The following is a 27,199-nucleotide window of genomic DNA, read 5'->3' on the forward strand; positions in this document are numbered from 1 at the left end:
GAGCTGGGGCAGCGGATACGACCGCGCAGCCAGAACAATGGAGGGCACGCGCCACCGCCAGACTGCCAGAATGTTTCCGATAAAACCCTCCTCCCACATGTTTCCGCACGCTGCGGCGGCTGCCTGCACGTAGCTCTTGCTTGCCTGTCCCGCGTTTCACCGCATCGCCAGTGGCCCGAAGTAAAAAAAAAAAGACCGTATAAGCACAAAAAGATCGCCCGTATACCACACACCTTCCGGCCTGTACCGTTGAAAACAACGCCGTAGCATGCAGTCTACTCACGCAAGTGCGTATACCTCTATAGCGAAGCGAAATCTCGGAAAGTACAGGCTAGATGGTTCGATACAGTCACTGTTACTATAACGATGCGACGTGGACGAGAACGAACGACAAGGACGGCGCACTACACATGCAAGCAAAATATCAACATTTTTTACGTGCAGCGAATCGCACGATGCGATGGTGCGTGCGGTACATCCCTGCGGACTCGGTCGCGATTGCCGCTCGCTGTCGAAACGCGCAGAGTTATTTGCAAAAACGGCATTAGAGGGAATTTCGGCGCACGACCGTTCAGCAGTGTACCGTAGAATGACAGGTATGTACACGTATTTGTCTACTTTACGTACTTGCGGCTTCGGACCTTCTGGCGGCGTTATTTATTAAGCTTCGTAACTACTTCTAAATTTCCAAGAAATCATACCTATAAATGCACGAATGCCACGAGTCTCTGCGCGCATTCATAATCATTGCGAGTCGCTGCATTCACAAAGCAATGCTTTGCTGGAAACAATCAATTTCCTAAGTCACGAAGCCGTTTGAAGCGGCTTCGTGACCCGTGACTAGTGTCTACGGGAGGTGCAGTTTGCCTGCACCTCCCGTAGACACTAGCCTCAGAGTTGCCTCTGGTTAATTTTGCAATTTTGCCCTGCAGTGGGCGTAACCAGGCTGATGATTATGATGATGATGATGATGATGATGATGATGATGATGATGATGAATTTTGTAAGAAACGCTACGGCCGAAACGTGACTTCCCGCCGTCACTCACGTTGCAAGGGAACCGTGCAATGTAGTGAAGGTTGCAGAAACAGCGAAATTGTCTACGTATCGCTGCTCGGAAACATTCCATGTTTTAAAAACAGGGCCGACGCACCGATGCGTAGCGTTGCGATCCTACGTGGGAAAGAGTGAAAATCTGAGGACACTAATGCTCTGCTGCTCTTGTAGGAACAATTAAGGGTGCATACGTGCTCTTCGAGTCGCGTTATTCTTGAAAACAGCTACACACATGATACCTTTAAGCAACGCGCAAACTGCGTCGACTAAGGAAATTACAGCCCTGCAGGTGATCACTATACATTATGTTGTCATTGTTCTGGCTTCAGTGTCCTTACCACTGTTGTCTGGGGGAGAGAGAGGAGAATGGCTCAGTTTTAGAAGTCCTCGTTATCCGATAGCTTCGTAAACAACAATAAAAAGAAATTTGTAAAAGAAAGAATGAAAGGCATTGCAAGAAAGTATATATCAAATAAAACAGGCGCGCTATTACACGTTGCTGATAGGTAGATTTGCCTTACTGAGTTTGGCTATCTTAGTGCGCGAGTGAGAGACAGATAGAAGCAAGGCAAGGACGCTAGCCAGAGCGGAGTTCTCGGTTTGCTACCCTGCCCTGGGGTAGGAGAACCGCCATTTACGCCTTCTCGCTATGGACCTGTACCTACATCTATCACTGGGCAGCCGACGGTGGTTTCTTTCCGTTAGGTCGAAGGCCATAAGGCTGCAATATTGTAGAAGTTTATTAGTCAGAAAAGCAAGACCTAGCAGGTCCTTTGTACCTGACTATACGAGAGCTATAGCACGCTCGTTCCAGTTCTGCCTTTTCGCGATTCGCTTGCCGCAGAGTTGAAAGACGCGCCGCGCCCTCTCTGTTGCCAACAGTTGGGGTAAGCGCGCGCAGCATGCCACTGGTCGGACGCTATCTAATGGTACGTTCGCAAGACCGTAGCGTATGTGCGGAGTAACAAACATTGAAACTCATGAGAAACGTTGATGCCAGCCCCTTCGAATAGCTAAATCGCTGTCTGGTGATAAAAAGTACCGTTATCGGTGAGGTTAAGCGCCTGAGGGCCTCGAGCGCTTGAACACGCCTGCGTGAGCCGAACTACCGACCTGTCGTCATCTAGTCGGAGACATATGCCCATTTTGTCGTTAACAGCATTGGCCGACGAGTCTTTCTCTTGTACCATGGATAACTAACACCGCTCGTATTCCTCGTCGGCGTTCTGAGGTTCATTAGGAACATCCGCACTACTCATAAGAACGCCAGCCATTTCCATTGTGCTCGCCAGTGGGCTATACATACAGTTCGCATAAATTTTCGGGACACAAGATCTGTCAGGCGCAGAAATTTCGGACGTTGCTCCTTCGGCAATTTATTGAGCTTCTCCGCAAAACGTAACTCAGTGAGCATCATTTTCAAAAAGAAGAAAATGAAAATAAATAAATGATCAAACGACCCATCGAGGTTCGGCGAGTTCCTGTTAGCAACGCCGAGAAGGCTTTACTTCCATATAGTACCGTATATATATATATACTCATTTAAGGCGCTCATTCGGTACTTCGGGCAGCGTTATAGTAATGTCTTGGTCAGCACCAAGAACATTGTTGTAACGCGGCATTAGAAGCCAGCTAAGGGCCGTAAATGAGCGTGTCATTAAGATAAAGTATTTTCACGACGTTTGCTCTTTAATACTTGTTGAAACTCGGCGGATCTGCCAAAATATGTTTTTTTTTTTCAATGCTGCTCATTAAGTTAGTACATGGATTAGCCTAAACTTCTTCCTTTTGCCTCCAAACAGTGTTGTGACTTTTGCAAAGGATCATTTTCACCGAAATATTGCGTTATAAGTGCAGCAGCTCGCCGAAAATTCTGCAAGTGCGCCTTGTCCTATTGCCTCCTACGGTTAGAAATATAGGCTTGCTTCGAAGTTCCGGACCACAAAGGCGCGCAGATCCAGAGTAGTAAACAAAAGCCGCAAGCGCGTCTGAAGTCACGATCTCGACCATCAGACAAATCCGTTTACTAACCGTCATGCCCACAGCGGCTGTGCGATCGCAGTGCCACGGTTTCCCCTAGTAATATTTTTATCAAACTCTATGGTTTCTAGAAGACACCGAACTATATACTGGCTCAATCTTGAAACTGTTCACAAACACGCTAGTTTGCTAGGGGCGACAGCTCGCTCAAAAAAATTTACGTTAGTGAATTACACGAGCGGAGAAAATACCAGGCGCGGTCCTGCAAGACTAACGGCGCCTGAAAACATGGAACAGCATGACCCTCGGCCCCCAGTCGTCACCAACAGCGCTTAATGCGAAAAAAAAAAATTAATCTAGATTTATACAATTATAGATGTATTGGTGTTCGACGTAGGTGTCTATTGCACAATTTCTCACTAGTATAGTACTGAAATATGTCAAGGACGTTGCCTTCGAGCGGAAGATAAAAGGCGTCGACTACGCAAACTACGAAGGAAAGGCATGCCGGCTTGGTGAATAGCTATGCTGGTGTTTCGGCACATCAGCCTCCGTCTTTCTTTATATCTGTCCATATGTCTGTCTCTCTACTTATTCAGTTCTTTTTTTTTTTGTTGCTCTGGAAAAAAAAGGAAACGCCGAAGTGAGAGGGGAACAGAAGGAAAGAAACTAAAGTGTGTGTTGGGAGGAGGGCGGTGGAAAATAGGTGGAAGCCAGACAAGGATTCGCTTTCAACGCTTTCACGGAAAAGCGCTTGGGGGGCGTTATACGCACGAGCATGATATACTGGCATATTTGCCACTTTATTTCATCTCGTTTCTTTTCCTTCCTAGCGCCATATGATTCGCCGTTTTCGCGGGCATTGTGCGCGTAGGCGTGTGTATACGTAGCATACGCAGCCGTGCGTTTCGAGCGTGATTCAATCGAGCACGACAGCGGAAGTCGGCGCCGCGCTCGAGCGCGCCACGCTCGTGTTTATTTCTGCAACTATATTTTTTTTTTCATTTATTTATTTCTCTCTTTTTCGTCCTTTCGTTTCTTTGGGCGAAATTTACCAGCGAGTGGTGAATATATATTGGCTACTCAGGCGCAGTGAAAAATTCGCCCATGAAGCACGCGTCTACCGAGCGGAATTGTGTATTCATTCCGCTCTATATACATTCGGCGAAAATTGAGGCACGTATACTAACTCGGGCAGCGCCGGTCTCGGTACGCTAGGCAGTTGCTTTTCGTTTCATTTTTTTTTTTCTTTGACGCTTTCATTGCTGCGCGAGCTAGAATTACGGTGCGCAGCAAAGGCATGTTGCAACCTGCACCGATCTTGCTAGTTACAGCCGAGAATGCATACAGCTGCGGCATCCGGGCGAAGGTGACCTCCAAGGCACGCACTGCCGGAAGTATTTAAACAAGATCGAGAAAACGAAACTATAGAAGGCGAAGTGCTCTTCCTGCGGCTGCCTGTGTGTGTGGTAGCGGGAAGGAAGGAGGGGGTGGCGGCAGTGTTCTTTCACAGAGGCATGGCATTTCGGGCGAGAGCGTACTTAGAGCGCGGCTAAGCCACAAACGCGCATCTCGCTTTCGAGTTGGATGTAAGTAATCTAAATTGCGGAGCTGAACTGCCCGAAAATGCACAGTGATTTACGAAGGGCGCCGCATGTGGAGTGAGGCTGCAGAGTAACCTCGACCAAGTGGCGTTCCTTAACGTGCGGTTAAATCTAAGAAGACGTACTCGTTTGCAATGTGGCCGCCGCAGTCGGTAATCCAACCCGCGACCCCGTGGTCAGCGGCAGGCCGCCTCGTGCACTGCTGTTCAGAAGCAAACAGGCAGCGCCACTGCAGCGAGTGCCAGTGAAAAATGTGTTCCCCTGCCCGCCGCCACGCAGGGGTCAGAATGGCCAGTAGCGACGCCAACCTTTACACGCGGTGAAGAAAAAAAAAAGCTTTTGTCTACTGGCGTGTGCATAGATGTCACAATGACTATAAAATACACCGCCTGGAAGCTGGCGACGGCAGAATTCTATCGATTTCCCTGGAAATCTTGCACGAGGCTGACTGCAGCCGTCCGTCACGCGCAAGGTAAAGAAACGCGCCTTTACTTCACACGGTTTTCCTCTGCTTGCTCTCTAAGATATTGTTAGGACATAGTCGCGTCCCTTGTTTTCACTCATCTAGGGGTGGGAGAACATTTGAAGCTTCGAATATAAATCGAATATTACTATGTAATTGTTCGTATTCCATGTATTTTTGAATAATTGAAGCTAACCAAATATGTCGCAATAATATACTGTTGAAGTCTTGTTACTGTTCTCCATCTGCTAAACAAAGTATCTGAAAGTATCAGATCTGAAACAGCGACAGAAGTTGTTAAAGGAATGCAGAAACAATGTGGATAATGGAATCGTTGTTTTCGATTTCGCTGCAATAGCCTACATGACAACCTGTGAGTGCTGCTTGTAGGGTGTCATTTTTCGGCAGTCTAGTCATGCAGCATTTGTATCTTTTACGCTATACGACCACACACGCTTTTTCTTGCAACTGGTCCTCTTGCATGTTTTTGCGACACACATGTCCTCCGGCAGTTTTCTTTTTCTTCTTTTGCGGCAGCCATTTAGCATATTTCTAAAGCTTTATTCCATACAGCCGCCAGTCATTCCTTTAAAGCTTGTTCGCAACGGGGCTCTAAAGATATTGAGACGCTGTTTCTGCAGTTTTTAATGAATGACAACTAGTATTTATGTTTTAGACTGAACCTTTGCCATACGAGAGCTGCTTTTTTTTTTTTTTTGCTATTCGTTACTGGCGTTGTACTTAATTATGCATGCAGAAGTAAATATTCTTGCTGCAAATACATACATGCGTCTTCGGTTTACTATTCGATCTTCGATACTTAATATTCGTATTCAATTCGTATACGAAAAATGTGGTATTCGCCCACCTTTACTTATTAATGTTAGTCAACATGTAACGTATCCACACTCGAGGCACTTCGCGCAGGTACGTACACCGATAAAAAACCGGAGAGCTCAGTTCGCTGCGTCTGCCTTCGCCAACGGCCTGATCTGACGGCGCGAGCTTGGTTTTAAGCGGGGCCAGTATTCGCAAAAGCTTCTTACGCCAGGAATTGCTCGTAAGATATCATTGCAGCCGATCCTCATGCCCGACACATTAATAGCGACGGCGGCCGACTGACGACAAAGAGCACATACGAACGAGCAGATTTGTAAGCTCTGACCGGGCCCGGCTGGGTGACCCGCTCTTGGTTGATCGTCGGGCCGGGCTGGCCAGCTTTCTGCTAGCGTTAGGCCCCGGGCTGCTGGGCCGCCAAACGCCGGCACTCGAACATCTGTATAGTCCCAGCCGGCGTTTGCTAGATAAGAGATGTCGCTCTTGTGCCAAGCCGACACGCCAAGCTGGCGTTAACACGTAGCTTTGCAAAAAAATGCAAGCACTATTAAACAAGCGTTCCGATAACAACCGGAGTGCTCAGCAAGAAAACAGTGTGCTCGTGCATAAGAGCACGTCGTACTCCACGCTTTCTATTTGTGCCGCGTGCACTTTCCGAAGATCTCCGACGGATCGGCGGTACTGTATACTGACTCGTTCCCTTGCGCAGTGCATGATTAGCGACGTACAAGTCAGCATCGCAAACCAAACGGCTCCGTTTGAAGTACTGGCGAACACTCCTTATTCTCCCGTAGCCGCAAAACGGTAAGTGCATGGGGCTCGTTTCTCGATGTCATTTATATCACACGGCGACAACCGAGTGCAGAGCGGTTGAGGTCTCCTCTATTACTTACTGCGCTGCACTTCACCCTACCTTTCGCTACCTTTACTTAAGAATCGCTCTTGGCGCGGACAACAGCCGCGCACAACTTCGGGCTACGCGCGTGAAGGGAACACAGGAAATGTGTTCACATGTCGCAGTGGCGCCGCCATACGAGAGCACGTGACCTGCCAGCCTCGGCGGCAAGTGATCAGGCTTAAGAGGTCGGAATGAAATGCTAGCGAGAAGAACTGGAGAACATGCGTAATTCCATCTCGTGAGCCGTGTGATTGGTTTCAGTGCTTTAGTGGGGCCCCCCTCTGTTGGGTCGCGAGTGTCCTTGTCGAGTTTTAACTTGCTTGACTTTATGATGTGTGCAATTGTACGCACACTGGCACCGACCTCCTTACTGAAAATGTTGTACCTCGTGTTATCGATTTAGTATCTCCCATCGATTGGATATCCCCGCGTTGCAGCAAAAGAAGTACGCGATGTCGCGGCCCAGACGCTAAGGCTCCGAACTATACTGAAGCCGTAGGAGCCGGTTTCTATAAATCCTTCAGGAAATATTTCATTTGTGTGTGTGTGTGTGTGTGTGTGTGTGTGTGCGTGCGTGTGTGTGTGTGTGTGTGTGTGTGTGTGTGTGTGTGTGTGTGCGTGCGTGCGTGTGTGTGTGTGTGTGTGTGTGTGTGTGTGTGTGTGTGTGTGTGTGTGTGTGTGTGTGTGTTCAGCTCGCAGATCGCGTGCGCAAAATCATCTGCAGTGGAATGCTGCACACGCCGTAGCAGCGCGAGAACTGTATCGCGTTAAAGCTTCCGCACGGTGCTTCGTAGCACGCACGCAGCTTGGTTTGGGTGAGCGGGAGGCTGTAAAACGTTACGTTATGAGACGTCACCGTTTTCTGAGACCGTGGTGATAAACGTCACAGCTGCGGGCACTCTCCGCGTGCAGGCGCTGTTCAATCTGCTGTGACGTCACTTAAAACGTATAACTTTCAAGTATCGGGACTGAAACTACTCGGGAAAATTTAAAAAATGGGACTTTCCTTAAAGAAAACAAAAAGAAGCAAAGCAAGAAAAGCTAAATTCGCGTTCCGGAATCCCACGTCACGCTCCATGATTATTTACAGCAGGCTCATTACTACGCGAAAGCAGGCAGGAATAAACCTGTGAAATTGGAAGTTCTTTTTTTTTTATGACGTAGTCCTTTATGCGAGGCCCGGAAGGGTATCTTCAGGAAAGCGCGCGGGGTGTCACGTCTTCCTCGACTTTCCCGTCTGTTTCTACGTTTGTTTCGTTTTCCTTTCCTTTGGTTTCTGTTTTTATTTTTCATTTTTTACTTTTTTGTGCTTGGAGCAGGTCGTTCAGACCGTAGCAAGCGCCGTTTAATTAACTCCTGCAGAGGTCAAAGCAGTATACGAGCTTGGCGGTTCCTTCTCGTTCTCGCTGCGGCTTGCTTTCCGGGGAAACCGCGCGCACGCTGAATTATCGCGTACAGTAGTCGGCCGCGCGACGTCAAGGCGCGAGCTCCACCGCTGTAGCAGGCATATACTACAGGAAAGGAACTAACGCTGGGCGCGGGTGCGCTCGTCGGTGCGCAACTACAAAGCGAGACCGACCCACATCGCTCCGTGGAGCCACGAAACTCCATGTTGGCGCGTGCGATATATTCGGAGCCCTTTGTCGCTGCCGCCATTGTCTGTATATAACCGCGACCGTGCCGAGGCGCTGCAAGACGAGATCGCTGGCGTTTCTCGTGTCAGCCCCCTGGTTCGCTGTCGTCGTTTCTCTCGTTATGTATATATTTTTCGCTCTCTCTCTCTTTATTTCTTTATTTTCTTTAGAGCCGCTGTGGTGACGCAGTGGCTAAGGCGTTCTGCTGGCGAGCACGAGGTCGCCGGTTCGATTCCCGCCCGCGGAGACTGCATCCGCGAGCCTCCATTACGGCGTCTATCATAGCCTCAATGTCGCCTTAGAATGTGAGGCTATCCATCCATCCATCCATCCATCCATCCATCCATCCATCCATCCATCCATCCATCCATCCATCCATCCATCCATCCATCCATCCATCCATCCATCCATCCATCCATCCATCCATCCATCCATCCATCCATCCATCCATCCATCCATCCATCCATCCATCCATCCATCCATCCATCCATCCATCCATCCATCCATCCATCCATCCATCCATCCATCCATCCATCCATCCATCCATCCATCCATCCATCCATCCATCCATCCATCCATCCATCCATCCATCCATCCATCCATCCATCCATCCATCCATCCATCCATCCATCCATCCATCCATCCATCCATCCATCCATCCATCCATCCATCCATCCATCCATCCATCCATCCATCCATCCATCCATCCATCCATCCATCCATCCATCCATCCATCCATCCATCCATCCATCCATCCATCCATCCATCCATCCATCCATCCATCCATCCATCCATCCATCCATCCATCCATCCATCCATCCATCCATCCATCCATCCATCCATCCATCCATCCATCCATCCATCCATCCATCCATCCATCCATCCATCCATCCATCCATCCATCCATCCATCCATCCATCCATCCATCCATCCATCCATCCATCCATCCATCCATCCATCCATCCATCCATCCATCCATCCATCCATCCATCCATCCATCCATCCATCCATCCATCCATCCATCCATCCATCCATCCATCCATCCATCCATCCATCCATCCATCCATCCATCCATCCATCCATCCATCCATCCATCCATCCATCCATCCATCCATCCATCCATCCATCCATCCATCCATCCATCCATCCATCCATCCATCCATCCATCCATCCATCCATCCATCCATCCATCCATCCATCCATCCATCCATCCATCCATCCATCCATCCATCCATCCATCCATCCATCCATCCATCCATCCATCCATCCATCCATCCATCCATCCATCCATCCATCCATCCATCCATCCATCCATCCATCCATCCATCCATCCATCCATCCATCCATCCATCCATCCATCCATCCATCCATCCATCCATCCATCCATCCATCCATCCATCCATCCATCCATCCATCCATCCATCCATCCATCCATCCATCCATCCATCCATCCATCCATCCATCCATCCATCCATCCATCCATCCATCCATCCATCCATCCATCCATCCATCCATCCATCCATCCATCCATCCATCCATCCATCCATCCATCCATCCATCCATCCATCCATCCATCCATCCATCCATCCATCCATCCATCCATCCATCCATCCATCCATCCATCCATCCATCCATCCATCCATCCATCCATCCATCCATCCATCCATCCATCCATCCATCCATCCATCCATCCATCCATCCATCCATCCATCCATCCATCCATCCATCCATCCATCCATCCATCCATCCATCCATCCATCCATCCATCCATCCATCCATCCATCCATCCATCCATCCATCCATCCATCCATCCATCCATCCATCCATCCATCCATCCATCCATCCATCCATCCATCCATCCATCCATCCATCCATCCATCCATCCATCCATCCATCCATCCATCCATCCATCCATCCATCCATCCATCCATCCATCCATCCATCCATCCATCCATCCATCCATCCATCCATCCATCCATCCATCCATCCATCCATCCATCCATCCATCCATCCATCCATCCATCCATCCATCCATCCATCCATCCATCCATCCATCCATCCATCCATCCATCCATCCATCCATCCATCCATCCATCCATCCATCCATCCATCCATCCATCCATCCATCCATCCATCCATCCATCCATCCATCCATCCATCCATCCATCCATCCATCCATCCATCCATCCATCCATCCATCCATCCATCCATCCATCCATCCATCCATCCATCCATCCATCCATCCATCCATCCATCCATCCATCCATCCATCCATCCATCCATCCATCCATCCATCCATCCATCCATCCATCCATCCATCCATCCATCCATCCATCCATCCATCCATCCATCCATCCATCCATCCATCCATCCATCCATCCATCCATCCATCCATCCATCCATCCATCCATCCATCCATCCATCCATCCATCCATCCATCCATCCATCCATCCATCCATCCATCCATCCATCCATCCATCCATCCATCCATCCATCCATCCATCCATCCATCCATCCATCCATCCATCCATCCATCCATCCATCCATCCATCCATCCATCCATCCATCCATCCATCCATCCATCCATCCATCCATCCATCCATCCATCCATCCATCCATCCATCCATCCATCCATCCATCCATCCATCCATCCATCCATCCATCCATCCATCCATCCATCCATCCATCCATCCATCCATCCATCCATCCATCCATCCATCCATCCATCCATCCATCCATCCATCCATCCATCCATCCATCCATCCATCCATCCATCCATCCATGAGACACACATGTAGTGCTGCGTGTGTACATTTTAGTGCTGCAACCATAGCTGTCTGTGAAAGACAGCGCGTAGCTGCATAAGGAGAGTTTTGACACCTTTGGGAAGTGTGGGAGGTCTGGTTTGCCAGAGCCCGGAATCTACTCCACGAAGTTGGCAAACGCTTCACTGTATCCCGTGTAATTGCTTCGCTGTACCCGAGTCTCGATCACTGTATCCGATTTTTACGCGAGTTTGAGTCTGCTATACAAAAACGTTTCTCTGTATCCGACCTTATTAGCACTTCAAGACCATGCGTCGTATCCTATGCGTATTCCTGTGTGCCGCGCCGGCTCCACTCTGTATACCTGCTTCTCGCGATACAGACTACGCCGCTACACGTTTCCTCCACCGCGCGATAACCACTGTGTGACTCCGTCGTACAGCGCTGTAACATGGCATACTGGTTTCTTGGGATTTGGGGATAGCGTCGCGCAGAATTTCTTTCCGCCCCGGACATTCTTCAATGATGATGATGATGTAGAACGTTTTGTGGCGCAAGGGCCAGTAATGGCCAAATAGGGCCAATAAATGGTATGACTTACAGTCGATGGTGCGGTCAAGGACAAAGGGTACATGCAACATCGCTGTATAGTGGCCTAAATACATTCGCTGTAAAGTGCGCAAAATATCGAACGTATTAAAAAGATGACAATGATACTTAAGATTAGCATAGAAGAATATTCTACGAAGGGGTGATAGACTGGAATGTGTCACCGGCAGCAACGCTACTGCAGCCGCACGAGAGCCACCGAAACGTCATTTTTGTTTGTTTGTTTGTTTGGCTTTTGAAACGTTGTGGTTGCAGTGTAAATGTTCCAGAAACTCGCTAAGTTGGCTGTTTGTCTCCTTTAGTACACACTGCAGTCCATATTGACCGGCAAACGGTCAGCCATAGGCCGCACGAGCCGCTGCTGAAATGTATGTCGTCACGGAGAGCTGCTTAGGGAAATTCAAGGCCGCGTCGCCACCCGTTTGCTCTTCCGTGTTTTCTGGTTTACCATGCCTCTTCTCGCCGTAAGGGTGCCCTATTATTTATTTATTTATATATTTATTTACTTATTTACCTATTTATTTATTTATTTATTTATTTATTTATTTATTTATTTATTTATTTTTCCATATCTTGGAAGGGTAATTCACTCGCGTACAGCTCGTCTTGTGTTCCTGCTCATTGCATTCCTTTATCCAGACCTGACAACTTTAAGGTTCGGAAAAAAAATACTGCAGTCGACGCCCCAAAATACATACTTTTATTTTTTCCATATAATAAATATAGCTTTAGTACTTAAGACGTGTAGACCACTTACTAAAATAAATGACAGCATTTGTTCCGTTGGAACTCTGTAAACGGGCAGACTCTTCTAAATTCATAGCTGGAGCGATCTGAATCAAAGACGGAAATATTCTTCAAGTCTATTCACGAATATTCGCGTAACAGCGCCCGAAAATATGGTTCCCTTTATGCACAGGTTCAGGTGAGCGGGCGGCGTTGCGGCGGATATATGGGTCCGAATAATCGAGCGTGTAGGTAAAAGCCGGCCCTGAAAGTCGGGTCGGCTACTGTATCTGCATTTTCCGAAATACAGATTTTGCCCCCAGCTGCACGCAAACAATAAAGAAAGGAAACGTAAAGCCACTAGCGCCTTATACGACAATCGTAAACAAGATCTAAAATCCGGGCATTTTGTACGATGATATCGTAAATATTTGGCGGCTATATGCAAGTTTACCCCTCCAAATTTTTTCTCAGACCGGAAAACCCGCATCCTAATGCGTGGCGTTGCTCAATGCCTCCGAGTACGCAACGTCACCGTAGCCGAAACGCGTGCCGTGTACGCAAAGCCCCTGGCAACGACAGCCTCGAAACGCGGCTCATTTTTTTTCTACCTCTTACGCAGCATTTAGAGAACTCCCACGGGAGATTCTGCGTGCAATGCTTTTTTTTTCTGCCTCTTCATCTCGCGAGAATAAGAGGCGGAATCGCCCGCGGCCGCAAGAGGCCTTGATGCGAAACTCCCCAAGTTGGCCCAAGAGGTCACGATGAGTGACAGTGAGGAAGCGAGTCACGTGGCCGCCGCGTGCGCTAAAGGCACGCGCGACGCCAAACCCTGCCGCTCGCGCGTACATGCGACCTTGCCCATTCCTAGCCCGCAACCGGCTATTGCGGCGTATACAGTCATCCGCGCGTTTCCACCGTCAGCGCATTTTTTTTTTTTCTTCTTCTCCGTCTCTATCGCATTGATGAGCTTTCGGGCCCCGCACAATCCGCAGCCAATCCGCCCGGGGACATGCGTACACTAATCACCGCTGCCTTTTGTGTTTACGTGTATAGCCCGCTTTGCATAAATTGCTGCCTGCGACTGCGGTGTGTACCGTAAGATTCCTCCTATAACACGAAGTCGTGTTCGAGATTTTGGGCCCGTCAAATCTGCCTTATTGAGGTTCGAGTTTCATGAGCGCGGAAACTTACCGATGTCATTGAAACGAAAAGTATGCAATGAGTGCATTTTACCAATACTAACCAAATGACGCCGAACCTTGCTGAATAACGACGGAGTCTAAACCTGCAGTGCAACAAGTGACGGAACGAAAAATGATAGGTGTATTGCGTTGAGAGACAGAAGGACATTGGTGTGGATAGGAGAGCAGGCAAATGGTACCTAGCACTGTATGCACTTTAGGTTAACACGAAGAACTGGCAGGTCATGCAATACGCCAGATAAATGAACGTTTGTTATACTCTAACAGAGTCGGTGTCAAGTCAAGGGAAGCGCATTCGAACACGGCAAATGACTAGGTGATGAGAAAGAGATTAAGAAATCTGCACGCGTACGATGGAGTCTGGTGTTGCAAGACGTGGGTGATTGGAGATCGTTGGAGAAGCCTTCGCACCTGCAGTGAACATACGACACGAGATGATGACGACAATAATTAAACGCTTTGGCAGTGTAAACACTTTCTTCGCCCTATATATGACCGACAACCAAATGCTTTGTCAGTCATACTACATACGAATATGTTGTCTTTTTCGGACTCGCATTATATGAGACATTTTACGGCACTACCGGCACATCGATCTATACGAGAGGAATCTGGGCTCTGCTCATCGCATCGAATGCGTACGCCTTCTACGCCGCCTCGGATCGTCTCGAGTGTCGCATTCTCCGAAAGTAAATGAAAGCCTTGGCATCTCCCGCGTACAGGCGCGGCACATCTCTCCGTCTCTTTTTCTTTCTCTGTCTCTGTACGTCTATCACGCTTGCATATGCATCGACGCGTGGTGAAATGCTAATTGCGATCGCGAGCTCATCAGCTTTGGTCCCTCCCAGCTCCATCACTATCGATACATTTACACACGCCAGACGATTCGCTATGTGGACTCCACGCACTTTCCTTTCCGATTTAGTGCTCTTGCTGCGTACGTCCTACCGTGCTACCCCGTTCTCTCTTGATTACACACCTTTACGACGACGACGACAAATCGCCGCGTGCGTGTGTGCGCATCCTTGACCGCATTTAGCGGTTTGGGCAGCACGCGCGTTCCGTTATCGCCCGCGCCGCGCGGTTGGAGGTGTCATAAAGGCCCGCGGGGAGTGAGGCCAAACCTCTACTTTTACGACCCTGTTTTGTAGAGGGTCGTCTTGCGGTTTCCTTCATTGACGTAACGGTGACCGTGCTGCAGGCGCTGAAGCAGACGTCTCGGGAAGGGCTTATCAGCGCGCTTGGAGTTCGTGAATCAGCCGGGAGGGGCCTGTAGCTATATCTCCTCCGCCCGGAAACTCTTCGGGGGCGCCGGAACTCCGAGGAGGCCCCTCTATCGCACCACGTCACCCATGCGTGCGTGTTCTCTGCCTTGGCAAGTGCGTCTATAGCCGAAACTGCAACGAAACATTACGCGTCCGCCGCACAGATATGCCGCGGGAAATCCGCGTTGTAAAGCAGATCGTCTTATGCATCGCGAGGAGTGGTCGAAGCGTTAACGCCGTATAACAGACACGTCGGTCCGCCCGCGAGCACGGCGTGACATTGAATCTGTAGGCTATGACGCCGATGTGCTTGTCTTTCCCGTGCAGTGGGATGCTACAGCAAAGCAAGGTCCCAGGTTTTCTAGTTTCGTCTCTTATCAATATCATGCATGATCAGTCACTTACATTACACCAAAAAGTCTATTTAATGCAAAAAAATATTAGCACTTGCACAATAAAACTTCTGTAACGAACCTTTCTGAGGGATTTGTTTATTGGCGAAACCACGAAAGGGGTTGGGAGGGGGTTGGGGTGGAATAGGCAATAGCACTAACAACCTCCTCTCACAACCACCACCACCCCAGACGTTATCGCCGCCGGCACAAACTCATTACATTGGTCTACAAGTGTATTTCTCGTATAAGAGTGCAACATGCTTTAATTCGCTCTCGAAATATTCATGGAGCCGCATGGAACATCCCTTCAACGTAAACCTTTGTTTGAATTCCGAGAAGAACAAGCACTCGACGAAAAAAAAAAAAAACATTCGTTTATATTTCGTTAGAAGGGACGCCGTGCGGCTCTAAATAACAGGAGCAACGACTGCGGAATCGAGCGACAATGCGATGGGGGCTGGCGCTGTGCGATGTTTGGAATTCTTTATAGCTCGAGCACAATGAGAGGGCGCGCGTGGCGGGCTTAACTGCATTGTAGCAGCGCTTGGATGAAAGCCAACTGCGCAGAAATTCGCTCGACCGCTGCCAACCCAGTTCTCACAATAGCCGGCGTATCGCGCGCGAACGGCCTTCCCATTGTGCGCATTCAGAAGTGGGGAGCAAACAGGGCCGAGTGCATGGCCCGTGCCGACTAGATATATATGGAGCGCCGCTGCTTTCACAGCTGCATCGAACGAAGTGTTCCCAGAAAGACGGCCGGCAGGATGCGTGGGGAAAGCTTAATACTGAAAAGCAAGCTCTCGCTTTGCCGTGTCTGTCTGGTGCAGCTTCAAATGGACACCGAGGAGCGACGCCAAATAACTTTACGATAGGGCCTGCAGGCACTGATTAAAAGTGTTTACTTGGTTAAGAGAGTATCGATACGTCAATTTCGACTTGCCTTTCTCGGTTTTCTTGCAATCAATGAAGGCCCAAGCCCTCTAAACTCTAGGAGGTGTACTGGAAAGCGTCACAGGATCGTAAATATTTTGGTATAATGCCTGTATCTACGAGGCAGTTTCGATTTCGGTACATAGGACGTGGAAGCGCCATGACGGTATGAATCACACTGGCTTGGCCCTTTCTTGCTTAAAAGTGGCCTGAAACCATCGGAAAATGATAGCCGAAGTCAAGCGACAGCTTCTTGGCAGGAGACGCTTAATGGTTCGCACTATCGGATGATGGGGTGACCCTTATACGTCACCTCCTCCCCCCCCCCCCCCCCCATATGTACACTTACCACACAAAGACAATGTCCAATGTATACGAAGTTCTCCGCTCCTGCGCTTGCAGTGGACGCCCGCCATCTTACTTTGGGCATGCCCTGGGACAAGGGCAGTCTGCGAAAGTGTATACTTAAAGGCGTGAAATTACTTGAGCAACCTGGTGAATGTGAACGGCGGCTCACGGAACAATACATTTCGTGAGTCGCTGTTGCAGTATCTGCATGAAACGGGCCTCCTTGCTTACGTATAATTTCATTCCCTCATTATACTGCGTGACAACGCAGGCGAAAAAAAAAAAAAGAAAGATTAGCGTAAACGGAGTGGTTGTTGGAAGCGCTGTGTATCCGTTATGTGCTTGGTGCCCTACAGTCAAGGGTGCAGGTGACAAACGTTCTCGTCGCCGCAGCAACATGAAAGAGAGGACATGCGGGTGCTTGTTTATTGTCAGTTTAAATATGGTATAGTAACTGCACCTGGGTAGGCAAAATGGCGCCATCTATGCGACAAGTTATTCCTCACCAGGAGCTGAATTCATAAAGCTTTTCGCTCGCAAAATTTGTTACTGGGCTTGTCGGTTCATGCTTAGGAACTGAATACTGGTGTGCGCAATTCTAAGACGGGACAGAATTGTCCTGTGCCTCTGTGTTTATCTTCTGTTCCGTCTTAGAATTGCGCATACTAGTATTCAGTTCCTTAGCTTTTCGCTCGTATAAGTGTTCTTGGCCGTTTAGCTGCCGCCTTGACTAATACTATGGCCAGAACCGTGCAGGATTGGCTGGAATTTGCTTTTAGTAACAATTCTAGCATCGGGCTTTTTGTGGTTGCGGGCCCTTATTTGCTATAACAAGATTCAACGGGTTTTATTACACAGCACCCACATTTAGACGAAGGTGGAACGCGAAGAGAGCCCGGATGTTGAGGCACCGGCTTCCGCTATAGTCTGCTAGGCTGACGGCTTTACGATATAATTTTTGCTGCGAATAGCAATGCTACAGTATATTTCTCCTTCTCGCTGCTTTTTTCATACTTCTTGAAAGGACGATAGGGTCAAATGAAATGCTTACATCACATGCAACACTGTGGCATATTTACCCTAAACAAGATGAGATAAAACGCTCAGGCTGAGCAATTGAGAATAGGCCTATGCAAGGCCAGGTCCGCCTGCAGTAAGACCCATTACCCACCCCCCCCTCCCTTTCTTTCTTGCCTCCTTATAGTATTGCAACACACAATGCCCCAATACAGCATATTATAACAATATGTATTATCATGGGCAATGATAAAGATGTATGTTACACCAAAGGCAACAAAACTTTGGAGCAAGGTCCTTGCAGGCATGTTACGCATTGTTTTTATTTCGCGACTTCTTCCTTCCTCTGCATTCTTTTTTTTTTCTTGCGGAATGCTACAATACGGTAAAGTCTATTGATTATTGTTATCCTTTTTAAGCGCTAAACACAGCGCGCAAGGTCCGGGATACAGTATACGTTCTCGGAAAGAATTCGGCCCACGCTTCGCCGGCACCGTGAGAGACGGGTGACATTTACCTCGATGGCGTGACATTTCGGCCTCAGCGCCAAGAAGCGACGGCGTGCGTCGTTTTCGTGGGCCCCTCCGTGTACGAGAGGTCTGGGTCGGCGTGTGCACAAAACACACCGACAAACAAAAGCAGACAACGTGCACCCTCGAAGCTTGCGCACGTTCGATGAACTTTCGGCGATGGCAAAACCACCTCCGCCCCCCCCCCCCCCCCCCCCAATCCTTAGGCCGCTCCTGTTTCCTTCGCTCTCTGTCTTATTTTTTTCCTTTCTTTCTCTCTCGAATCTCGTCTGGTTCAACGACACACTAACAACAAGCAGCAGCAGCAGCGGAACGAAGATGCGACGACCGTATTACAAGCGAAAAGCAAAAGAAAAAAAAAACAAAAATAAATAATAATAATAATAAAATAAGAACGAAATGACACGGGGGCTTGTACACGCCGCGCTCGCATGGCTACCACCTTTTCTTCCCACGGGATTCGTCGGCGCGCTGCTGATCTTACGCGAGCGCAATTCGATTCCGTCCATCCGTCCGTCCGTTTCTTCGTCGTGCCCGCGCAGCGCGGCACACTTTTGTCTCTGTTCGTTTTTCCTCGGTTTGCGGCAAACCCGCGCCGCCCTTCGCAGTGCGGGCCGTGCGGGCTCATTCTCGCCGCCCAAAGAGTTGATGCTGTCTGCGTAGAGCCGGCACGTCGAGAAGACGAGAAAAAAAAAAACAAAGAAGAGGCAGTCTATAGTGACGTAATGGATCGACAAGGAGAACGAAGATGCAGCGAGCGTGGAACAAAGGTGGTTTCGTATCTTGTGTTCCGTTTGAAAGAAATATATATAGAGAGAGACAGAGGTGGATAGTTCTGAGACAGCGATCCGACAATCTATGAGCCTCTCGCTCAACTGCCCGTATGCGCCTCCTGATACCTCCTTGTTCTCCTCTCCTCCGCTCTCCTCCCCACCCCCTTCCGTTACGTATACACCAGTGTCTATCACTTGGTAGCTTCCGCGATAAAGCCGGTCGTACGGGCCCGGCGAACTCGTTTAGCAGCGAGGGAGCAAACACTTTTGTGCGAATGGGCCAACATGCCACAGCGAGGTTGTGGCAGTTTTGCACCGACCTTCGGAACAAGGGACTTAATCACTAAATCTCGATCATAGTGTCGGCGCGTCCCGCGCAGAGACTGCAGGTTCGATGACGGGGGCTGCTGACCACAGAGCCACGGCGAGCGGGCACTGGCGCAAAGAATGCGAGCAGCAGCCTGGATGAGCGTTGCGTCTCTCGGCCGTTCGGTCCGCCGCAGTTTGCAGCGATGCCTTTCACTCGATTCTGTGCCACTCTTGTCATCCACCGTTCATGCGGCCGGTTGATCCCATTGATAACGCGTACGGGGCGTCGTTCTGACCACTGACCAAGCACGAAGAGCGCGAGAAAAAAAAGAAAAAAAAGAAGCATCGAAAAAGGCATTTCTACAGAATCACGGGCCAGCTGAGACTCATAATGTATTCTTTCGACTTTGCATATCGTTAACTCCGCGCTAAGAAATTGGTTACCAGAAAACGCTATGCACGTCAAACGTCCATTATTTAATTTACGCGCCGGAAGCCCAGCGACACAGTGTGATTGTCACGGATATCGAAGTATATATTTTTTTTCGTATTTGGAATGTTGTGCCGCAGTAACATTTCTCAAAACCTGCTAAGGTTTGTCTTCCGGCACGTTTAAAGTAGGGCGTAGTCTATTTTTCGATGAGAAATTAACCAGGTCCGAGAAGTCGCCGTCAGAATCGTGACGTCACGGTGACTAGTGCGGAACTTCAAGACAGCGTCGCCACCCGTCCTCTGTTTTTAGGGGTTTCTTCAGCTTATCGATCCTCCTTTCACGGTAAGAATGGCCTTTTTGGTATATTGCTGCAAGGCTGTTTACTAATACAGCTCAAGTTATTTGTTAGTGTCTCTTACGAATTCGGTGCAAGCTCTACCCACAAGAGCGCATCGCATGCGCCCTCTGTACCTCGGATCCGCCCTCCGCTACCGGTTTTTGTTGCGCCGTCTACAAAGAGATTAAGAGAAGTTCGGCTTCACCCGTGACGTCATTGAAATAAGCAAAGGTAATTGGCTGGCGCACCTATACAAATTTCCAGTCAGACACCGTTGACCTCGCCGTATCGCATTTGACCGCGACAAATGTATGGGGGTGCGCTTTGCGAAGCATGCGCTAGTGCCGAGAAAAGCCGTGTAATCGAAAGAGATATGCTTTCCGGAAGGGAACATTCACTCGAAGAACGAGTGAATGCCAGCACCAGGCACGTGCCCTCACCAGAAACGTGCCGCTCTTGAAAAACAAAAACAAAAAGAGAAAGAAAAACAAATCATTTAAGTTTACCCTGTTCTGGGCGGTGTTGAACCCTGATCATATACGGGGTGGTCATTTTTAAGTACGAGTATACGTAATCTTGAAAAATCGCCTGTGGCGGATAGCATAATTCTTGTCTTTGAGCTGAATAATTCTAAGAGGCAGACATTACTAGCACGAGAAAGAGAAACATATTCAAATAATTAACAAGAATTCGCAAGTTAACTTCTTAATTGATTACATTGTGGCACATGTTGGAATTTACGAAGTGTAACCGGTGAGCTTGCTACATATATCCACTTGAAATGAATTCCCAGGGTGACACCAGTTTCGAAATAGTTCCCAACGTGTGGGACGAAATACGTGAGCGTTCCAATTACTTGTATGCTTCAATGGGTAAAACAAAGTGGAACAACAGTGCGTTTCTCTGTCTGTCTGTCTGAAAAACATTTATTTAGATAGGTTTTGCATCAACACTAGGTGGGCTCCCCCTTACGGGAGCCCATTGGCGTCGGCCGCCGCCCGGGCCCGCTCGACCAAGGCCCGTTGGGCCGTCAGGTCAGAGCAGCCGAGCAGGGCTGCCTCCCAGTCCTCCCGGGAAGGGTTGGGTAGGGGGGTTAGATTTGGGGTTTTTTGACATGCCCATACCATGTGAAAAATGTCTGAGGACTTTTCCCCACAGTGCGGGCACTCCCCCGTGCAAGCGGGGTCAAAATATTTTAAGGCTGCCGGGCACAGCAGAGTTTTGGTATAAAGGCGAAGGAGAATGCGCTCCTCCGCCTTTGTGAGGCCCTTACAGGGCTTGGGATAGATGGCATGGCCAGATTGGTAGAGCTGAACGATCTCTTTGAAAGTATAGGCGGGATTGGGTTCGGGGTCCGGATCGGTGGGGGACGAAGGTGATGCCCGGAAAGTGAGCGCGCGGGCGACGGCATCGGCCGTCTCGTTTCCTTCGAGGCCCGTGTGAGCGGGAGTCCAGATAATCGTACGGTGCGAGGGGGCACCGAGATAGTCGCTGTTTTGCAAAATTTTGTAGGCGAGGTACGGTATGTGCCCCTGCTCAATATTGCGGCAAGCACCCCTCGAGTCGGTGATGATGACCCGCGAGTGTTGATCTGCAGCGGCTAGCGCGATGGCAACCACCTCCGCGTGTGTAATGTTGTGTGCACGGAAAGTGAGTCCGTTTACTGCTGTGTTTTGGTGGACGACTGCGGCCGTGTACCAACCCCCATGGTACGGGCCGGAGGCGTCCACGTAGAAGACTCCGTGTTTGTGTCCGTAGTGGCGAGCCAAGGCTTCCGCCCGCGCGAGGCGTCTGCCACTATGGTCCTCTCGTGTCATGTTGATCGGAAGAGGGCGCACGTGCAGGGCATACCTCCACTGTGATGGGATATGTACGTGCTCTTCCGTATGTATTGAATGATGGATGTGTAGTCGGGCAAGGAGGCGGCGACCCGACGGCGTTTTAGAGAGTCTCGTGTATTGGTTCATCAAGTGTGCCTCTCGCAGCTCTTTAAAGGTGTTCACCATCCCCAGGCCCAAGAGGCGCAGGTTGGAGGTACTGACCGGGAGGTCGAGGGCACGCTTGTAGATTTTACGGAGAATGACTTCGAGTGCATTCTCGTCAAGTTTGCGTAGGTGGAGGTATGGAGCCGAGTAAAGGACTCGACTGGTTACAAATGCATGCGCCAGCCGCAAGGCGTCTTTGCATCGTAACCCCCCGCGCTTGTTCGAAACCCGGCGGACCATCCGGCCCACCTGGTCCCCCACCTTACGCAATTTGGCCAATGTTGTGTCAGCTTTGCGATTTTTGTGAATAAAGAGCCCCAGTACTCGGATCTCGTCGTGTTCGGGTATGGGTCCACTGTTAAGGGAGAGGTCGATTTTGGTGGTGCACTTTGGTGAGGGGCGTATGTGCACAAATTCAGATTTGGACGGGGAGCACTGAAGGCCGCATCGACGGGCATAGTTGTCTACGATGTCCGCCGCTTGCTGCAGGTTGGCCTCCATTTCTCCTACCGAGCCGTGTTTAGCCCAGATGGTGATGTCGTCGGCATACAGCGCGTGCTGGATGCCATCGATCCTCGCCAGCTGAGCGGGAAGTCTCATCATCGCCAAATTGAATAGGAGGGGCGAGAGGACCGCTCCCTGCGGGGTCCCTCGCGTGCCTAATTGGTATGGGCCGTGTTCGCTGTCCTGAATCCGAATGTATGATTGTCGGTCAGTGAGAAATTGCCTAATGTGGTTAAAGGTGTTTCGGCCGCAATCTGTTTGGGAAAGATGTGTTAGAATAATTTCGTGGGTTACGTTGTCGAAGGCCCCCTTCAAATCCAAAGCGAGTACTACTTTGTCACTTAGGGGATATTCGATCGGGTCCAGAATTTCTCGGTCAAGTTGAAGCAAGACATCCTGTGCGGACCGGTGTGGGCGAAATCCGAACATGGTGTCTGCGAAAACATTTTTGTTCTCCAGAAACTCAGACAGCCTGTCGCGCACCATCGTCTCCATTAATTTTCCCACACAAGAAGTAAGGGAGATGGGGCGGAGGCTGTCTATGTTGATGGCTTTACCAGCTTTGGGAATGAAGGTGACCAGAGCGGTCTTCCAGTCAATTGGGAGGGGTGTTTCCCCGATCCAAATGGAGTTCATGTAAGCGAGGAGTGTGGAGTAGGCAGAGTCGGGAAGGTTGGCAAGTAATTTGACTGTAATTTTATCGCGTCCCGGTGCCGTTCCTCGCTTCATTTTTGCTAGGCCCGCCTTCAGGTCGTGCAGCTGGAACGGTTGGTCCATCTCCGCGTTCTCGGAACCTGCATACGAGTACGCGGGCCCTCGGGGGTCCTGCTGAGTACAGAGGTATTGATCTCGGAGTTTGCATGCCAATTTTGAAGTGTCTCCATCGAAGCAGTGAATGGCTCGTTGGAGATGTTTTTGTGTTTCTGCTCGAGTTTGGGTGGGGTCGATTAGGGCGCGGAAGAGGCGCCACGTACTCCGGCTGGACATTTGTCGCGCGGCCGTATTGCATCGGTCCACCCAGTTTGAGTCAGCGAGCTGGGCCGCGTACTCTGCCGCTCGTTGGGTGAGCTCAGCGATGCGAATTTTGAGTTTCCGATTGTGTTTTTGCCGGCGCCATCGGCGGACAAGGCTGTGCCCGGCCTCCCAGAGGTGAAGGAGGTGGTTGTCCACCTCCGGGGTCGCCTCAGAGAGTTGAATTTGAGTTTCCGTGGAGCGAAGGGTGGAAACCAATTGCTGGGACCAGACGTGGTACCCTTGCTCCTGAATGGGGGTCGAGTTGGTGTATGTTTGACGGAATTTGGTCCAATCGGGCAATTTTGCCTGTGCGAAAGGTCTTGCTAATGGATGGGTGCGAATTGTTGTATTGAGTATGCAGTGGTCGCTACCGAGGGTTTCTTCGGTGTTGACCCAGTCTACATATTGAATGTTTTTGGTGAGGGTAAGGTCCGGACACGTGTCCCGGGTCACGGAGTTACCCACGCGAGTTGGGTGGGCAGGGTCGGTGTGGAGAGTAAGGCCCAGCGTGGACATAAGTTCCGCCAGCTTGCGTCCACGTTTCTCTTCACGCGCGTATCCCCAAAGTGTGCTGGGGGCGTTGAAATCGCCCACGATCACCAGGGGATCCCTGCCCGCAGCCTTTAAGGCACGGCTAAAAAGGTCTGCGAAAGTGATGTTGGCTAACTTAGGGGAACAATAAATGTTAAGAACGTGTAGTGGTGGGTCCTGTTTTCGTAGCGGAAGAAGGGTCACCATCACGTACGAGAATTCTGTTTTGAGGTCAAGGTCAACGAAGTTGGCCGTGTAATTTTTATGCACGCAGATACAGGAGAGGGGGTCCTGCTGAAACGTGGTGTAATTTGTAAGTGTGGCGCCGCTCCCTGGCTCCTGGAGGGCTACCACAGCAGGAAGGTGCTCGAATGTTGTGAGGAAAAGTCGTAGGTTGGCCCGCTTAGCGTGGGCCTTGAAACCTCGACAGTTCCACTGGGTAATTAGGATGGGGATGGCCAATTTGGATCGGGGGAATTTCCTGAATTTAGGGGTGCCCGCCATGATCGGTAAGATTGGTAGGGGGTTGCGAAGACGATGTTCCATCGCCAGCACTCACGGGGAGGGGAGCATCCTCCATTCCGGAGAGTGAGCAACTGTCTTCGTCATCGAAATCGAGTTGTCGTCGAAACATTTTGGGGTACCGGCCGGACACGTCTTTAATTGGGCCGGCTCGCCGGGTGGTGCGAGAGGTTTGCGCGATTTGTTGAGTTATGAGAGAGGGAATCGTCTCTGTCAATTTGGCAATCGCGGCATTCATGGCCGCGGAGATTTGGGTTTCAAGAGCGCAAATCCGGCTGTCCATACGGGCCTCGAGGGCGTTGATCCGGGCCTCGAGAGCGGCTACCGCGCTAGGTGCCTCCGCCGGCGCTTCTGTCTCGCTTTCCATTACTTCTACTGCGGGGGTAGGGTGGGGTTGCGTCAATTTTGCTTCGAGTGCTGTAATTTTCTTTAGCAGCATCTCATTTTGCGCCTGGAGAGCCGCGATCATGTTTTGTTCGGCGCTGAGCGCCGCAGGAGGAGCAGAGGGAGGGGAGGAGGAAGCAGCCCTGCCCGCGCCGCTCACCTGTTTTCCTTTTTTGACGGCGTCGGCCCAGGCCCCGGCCACGCCGTGTGGTGGCGCCGTAGATTGCCTCCCGGCTTCTCCGGCAGGGGGCGCTAGCTTGCCCGTCTTGGTGACGTCCCGGTGCGGCGACCTACCGGGAAGCTCTTTCTTGACCGCCGTTTTGGTCTTGCCGCCCTTTTGGGCGGCTATCTTGGAGTTGCGGAACTTTGCAGTGCACTCGCGGGAGTTGGTGGCGTGTCCACCACCGCACACTGAACACTTGGGCACGCATTCGTGAGGGGCCCGCACCCCCTCTACGAGTGGAATCTGTTGCCCGCACAGACCGCAAGTGTCCTGTCTCAGGTTTGGGCATGCGTCCATCCTATGGCCGACAGCACCGCACTTGCCGCAGGCCGGGATTGTACGGTAGTAGGGTTGGACGGGTATCACCATGTTGTCATAGTGAACAAAACGCGGTTTGTCCTTTCCGGCGAAGGTAACACGCGCTTTGTTCGATGTGCCAAATTTTCTCACTTCAACAATGGTGCCTGCTCTCCAACGCACCTTTTGCTGAAGTGTCTCCGTCGTGTCCGAGTTGCACACCACGATGACACCGTGGCAAACGTCTCCGCCATCTTGCCGTAGGTATCCGTGGAGCGGGACCGCTCCGCGTTCGGTGTTGACAGAAAAATCCCCGATCACTCGGTCTGCCGTCTCGAGGTCCGGGGTATGGATGACAATCAAATTTTGTTCTCTCGAAGGGAGAATCGATGCGGTCTCTGCCCGCTCGGACCCGAGGTAAGCCGTGAAAGCGGTCCCGTAGCGATTCTCGGAGAAGGCTTCGTGCAAGTAAATATGCTCACGTGGCTTTACAACGATCACGTAGTCATCCGGGTTCGGTTTTAGTAGCGGGCGAGGCTTCCACTTCGTGAAGACCTTGCCCTTGCTTCCCGCAGCGTGCGAGGCAGGAGGCTGCGTCTTGCCGGCTGGGTTGCCGGACGCCGGGGCGGCGGCGGGCGCCACCATCTTGGCTTTCTCTTGCAAGCGGCGAGCGGCCGCGTTGAGGAGAGCTTGGCTTCGAATATTCGAAGGAATCGCAGAATTGGGCTCCTCAGTCGTCGGAACCGTCGTCCAGGACATCGCGTCCGGGTCGTAGCCACGCTGGGTTAGCGTAGAGACGGCCATATTGCCTCGGGAAGCAGTCTTCACGCCGCCGGGCATCGGCGTCGCCGTCAGGCTGGACGGCGTCGCCCACGTGGCGGGGTGAATAACTGCTCTAAAATTGCCGAAAACCGGCCCACCTGGTTGAAATCGGTGTCCACGTGCGCCGGGTGACTTGCTTTATCAGATGGTAGCAAATTTGGTGGCGTACCGTGAAGTTATCCGTGGCTCCGGCCGAGAATTGGCGGAGCCGATGCGCAGCACGCCTGAAGCGAACGCTCAGGTTACGGCGCCCCAGTGCGTTTCTGCGGCGAGTTTGATGTCGCATATCTCCAAACTGGTGTTGTCCTGGAAATTCATTCCAAGTGGATACGCCTTGCAAGCTCACCGGCTACAATTCGTGAATTGCAACAGGTAGCGTAAGGTTTAAGAAGTGAATTAGTGACATTTTTTTTTGTTAATTAGTTGAATATGTGTTTCGATTTCTCGTACAGGTAATATGTCCGCCTCTCCGAATAAGCCAGCTCAAGGACTAGAATTATGTTACTTGCAACGGGAAATTCCTAAAAATTCCGTAAAACTTAAAATTTATCACTCCGCATATTCAGACAATCTTGTTCGATAATATATTCACGCACGATGCATGCGGAGACTTTGCTGCAGCAGTGCCACTTGGCTCAGCGAGTCCGGTGGGCCGCGTGAGAGAGAAGCCCGGCTGCAAACATACCTCATGTATGACGCGTTTGGGCGGTTGCTAACACGTTGTGTCGATGCATTGCATCCAATACTAGTCGTACGCTAATGTCGATATTCACCGAAAAACGAGTTCTGGGGGGATTTTTTCT

At 50.3% G+C, this 27,199-nt stretch overlaps 3 protein-coding genes across 5 annotated transcripts in view; 1 reads left to right on the forward strand and 2 right to left on the reverse strand.

Moving 5' to 3' along the window:
- The window catches only part of LOC126525072 (beta-1,4-glucuronyltransferase 1-like), a 123,702-nt gene that overhangs the window by 87,439 nt on the left and 9,064 nt on the right, over positions 1-27,199 (forward strand). The window lies entirely within an intron of this gene.
- On the reverse strand, positions 21,023-21,931 carry LOC140216379 (uncharacterized). Its single transcript, XM_072286734.1, has one exon. It carries the CDS (start codon positions 21,929-21,931, stop codon positions 21,083-21,085), a length of 849 nt encoding a protein of 282 aa, XP_072142835.1. The 3' UTR covers positions 21,023-21,082.
- Positions 24,174-26,378, reverse strand: LOC140216515 (uncharacterized). The gene has a single exon (XM_072286856.1). It carries the CDS (start codon positions 26,376-26,378, stop codon positions 24,636-24,638), a length of 1,743 nt encoding a protein of 580 aa, XP_072142957.1. The 3' UTR covers positions 24,174-24,635.

Source organism: Dermacentor andersoni, chromosome 3, assembly GCF_023375885.2.
Source record: "Dermacentor andersoni chromosome 3, qqDerAnde1_hic_scaffold, whole genome shotgun sequence".
Classification (NCBI taxonomy): Eukaryota; Metazoa; Arthropoda; class Arachnida; order Ixodida; family Ixodidae; genus Dermacentor; species Dermacentor andersoni.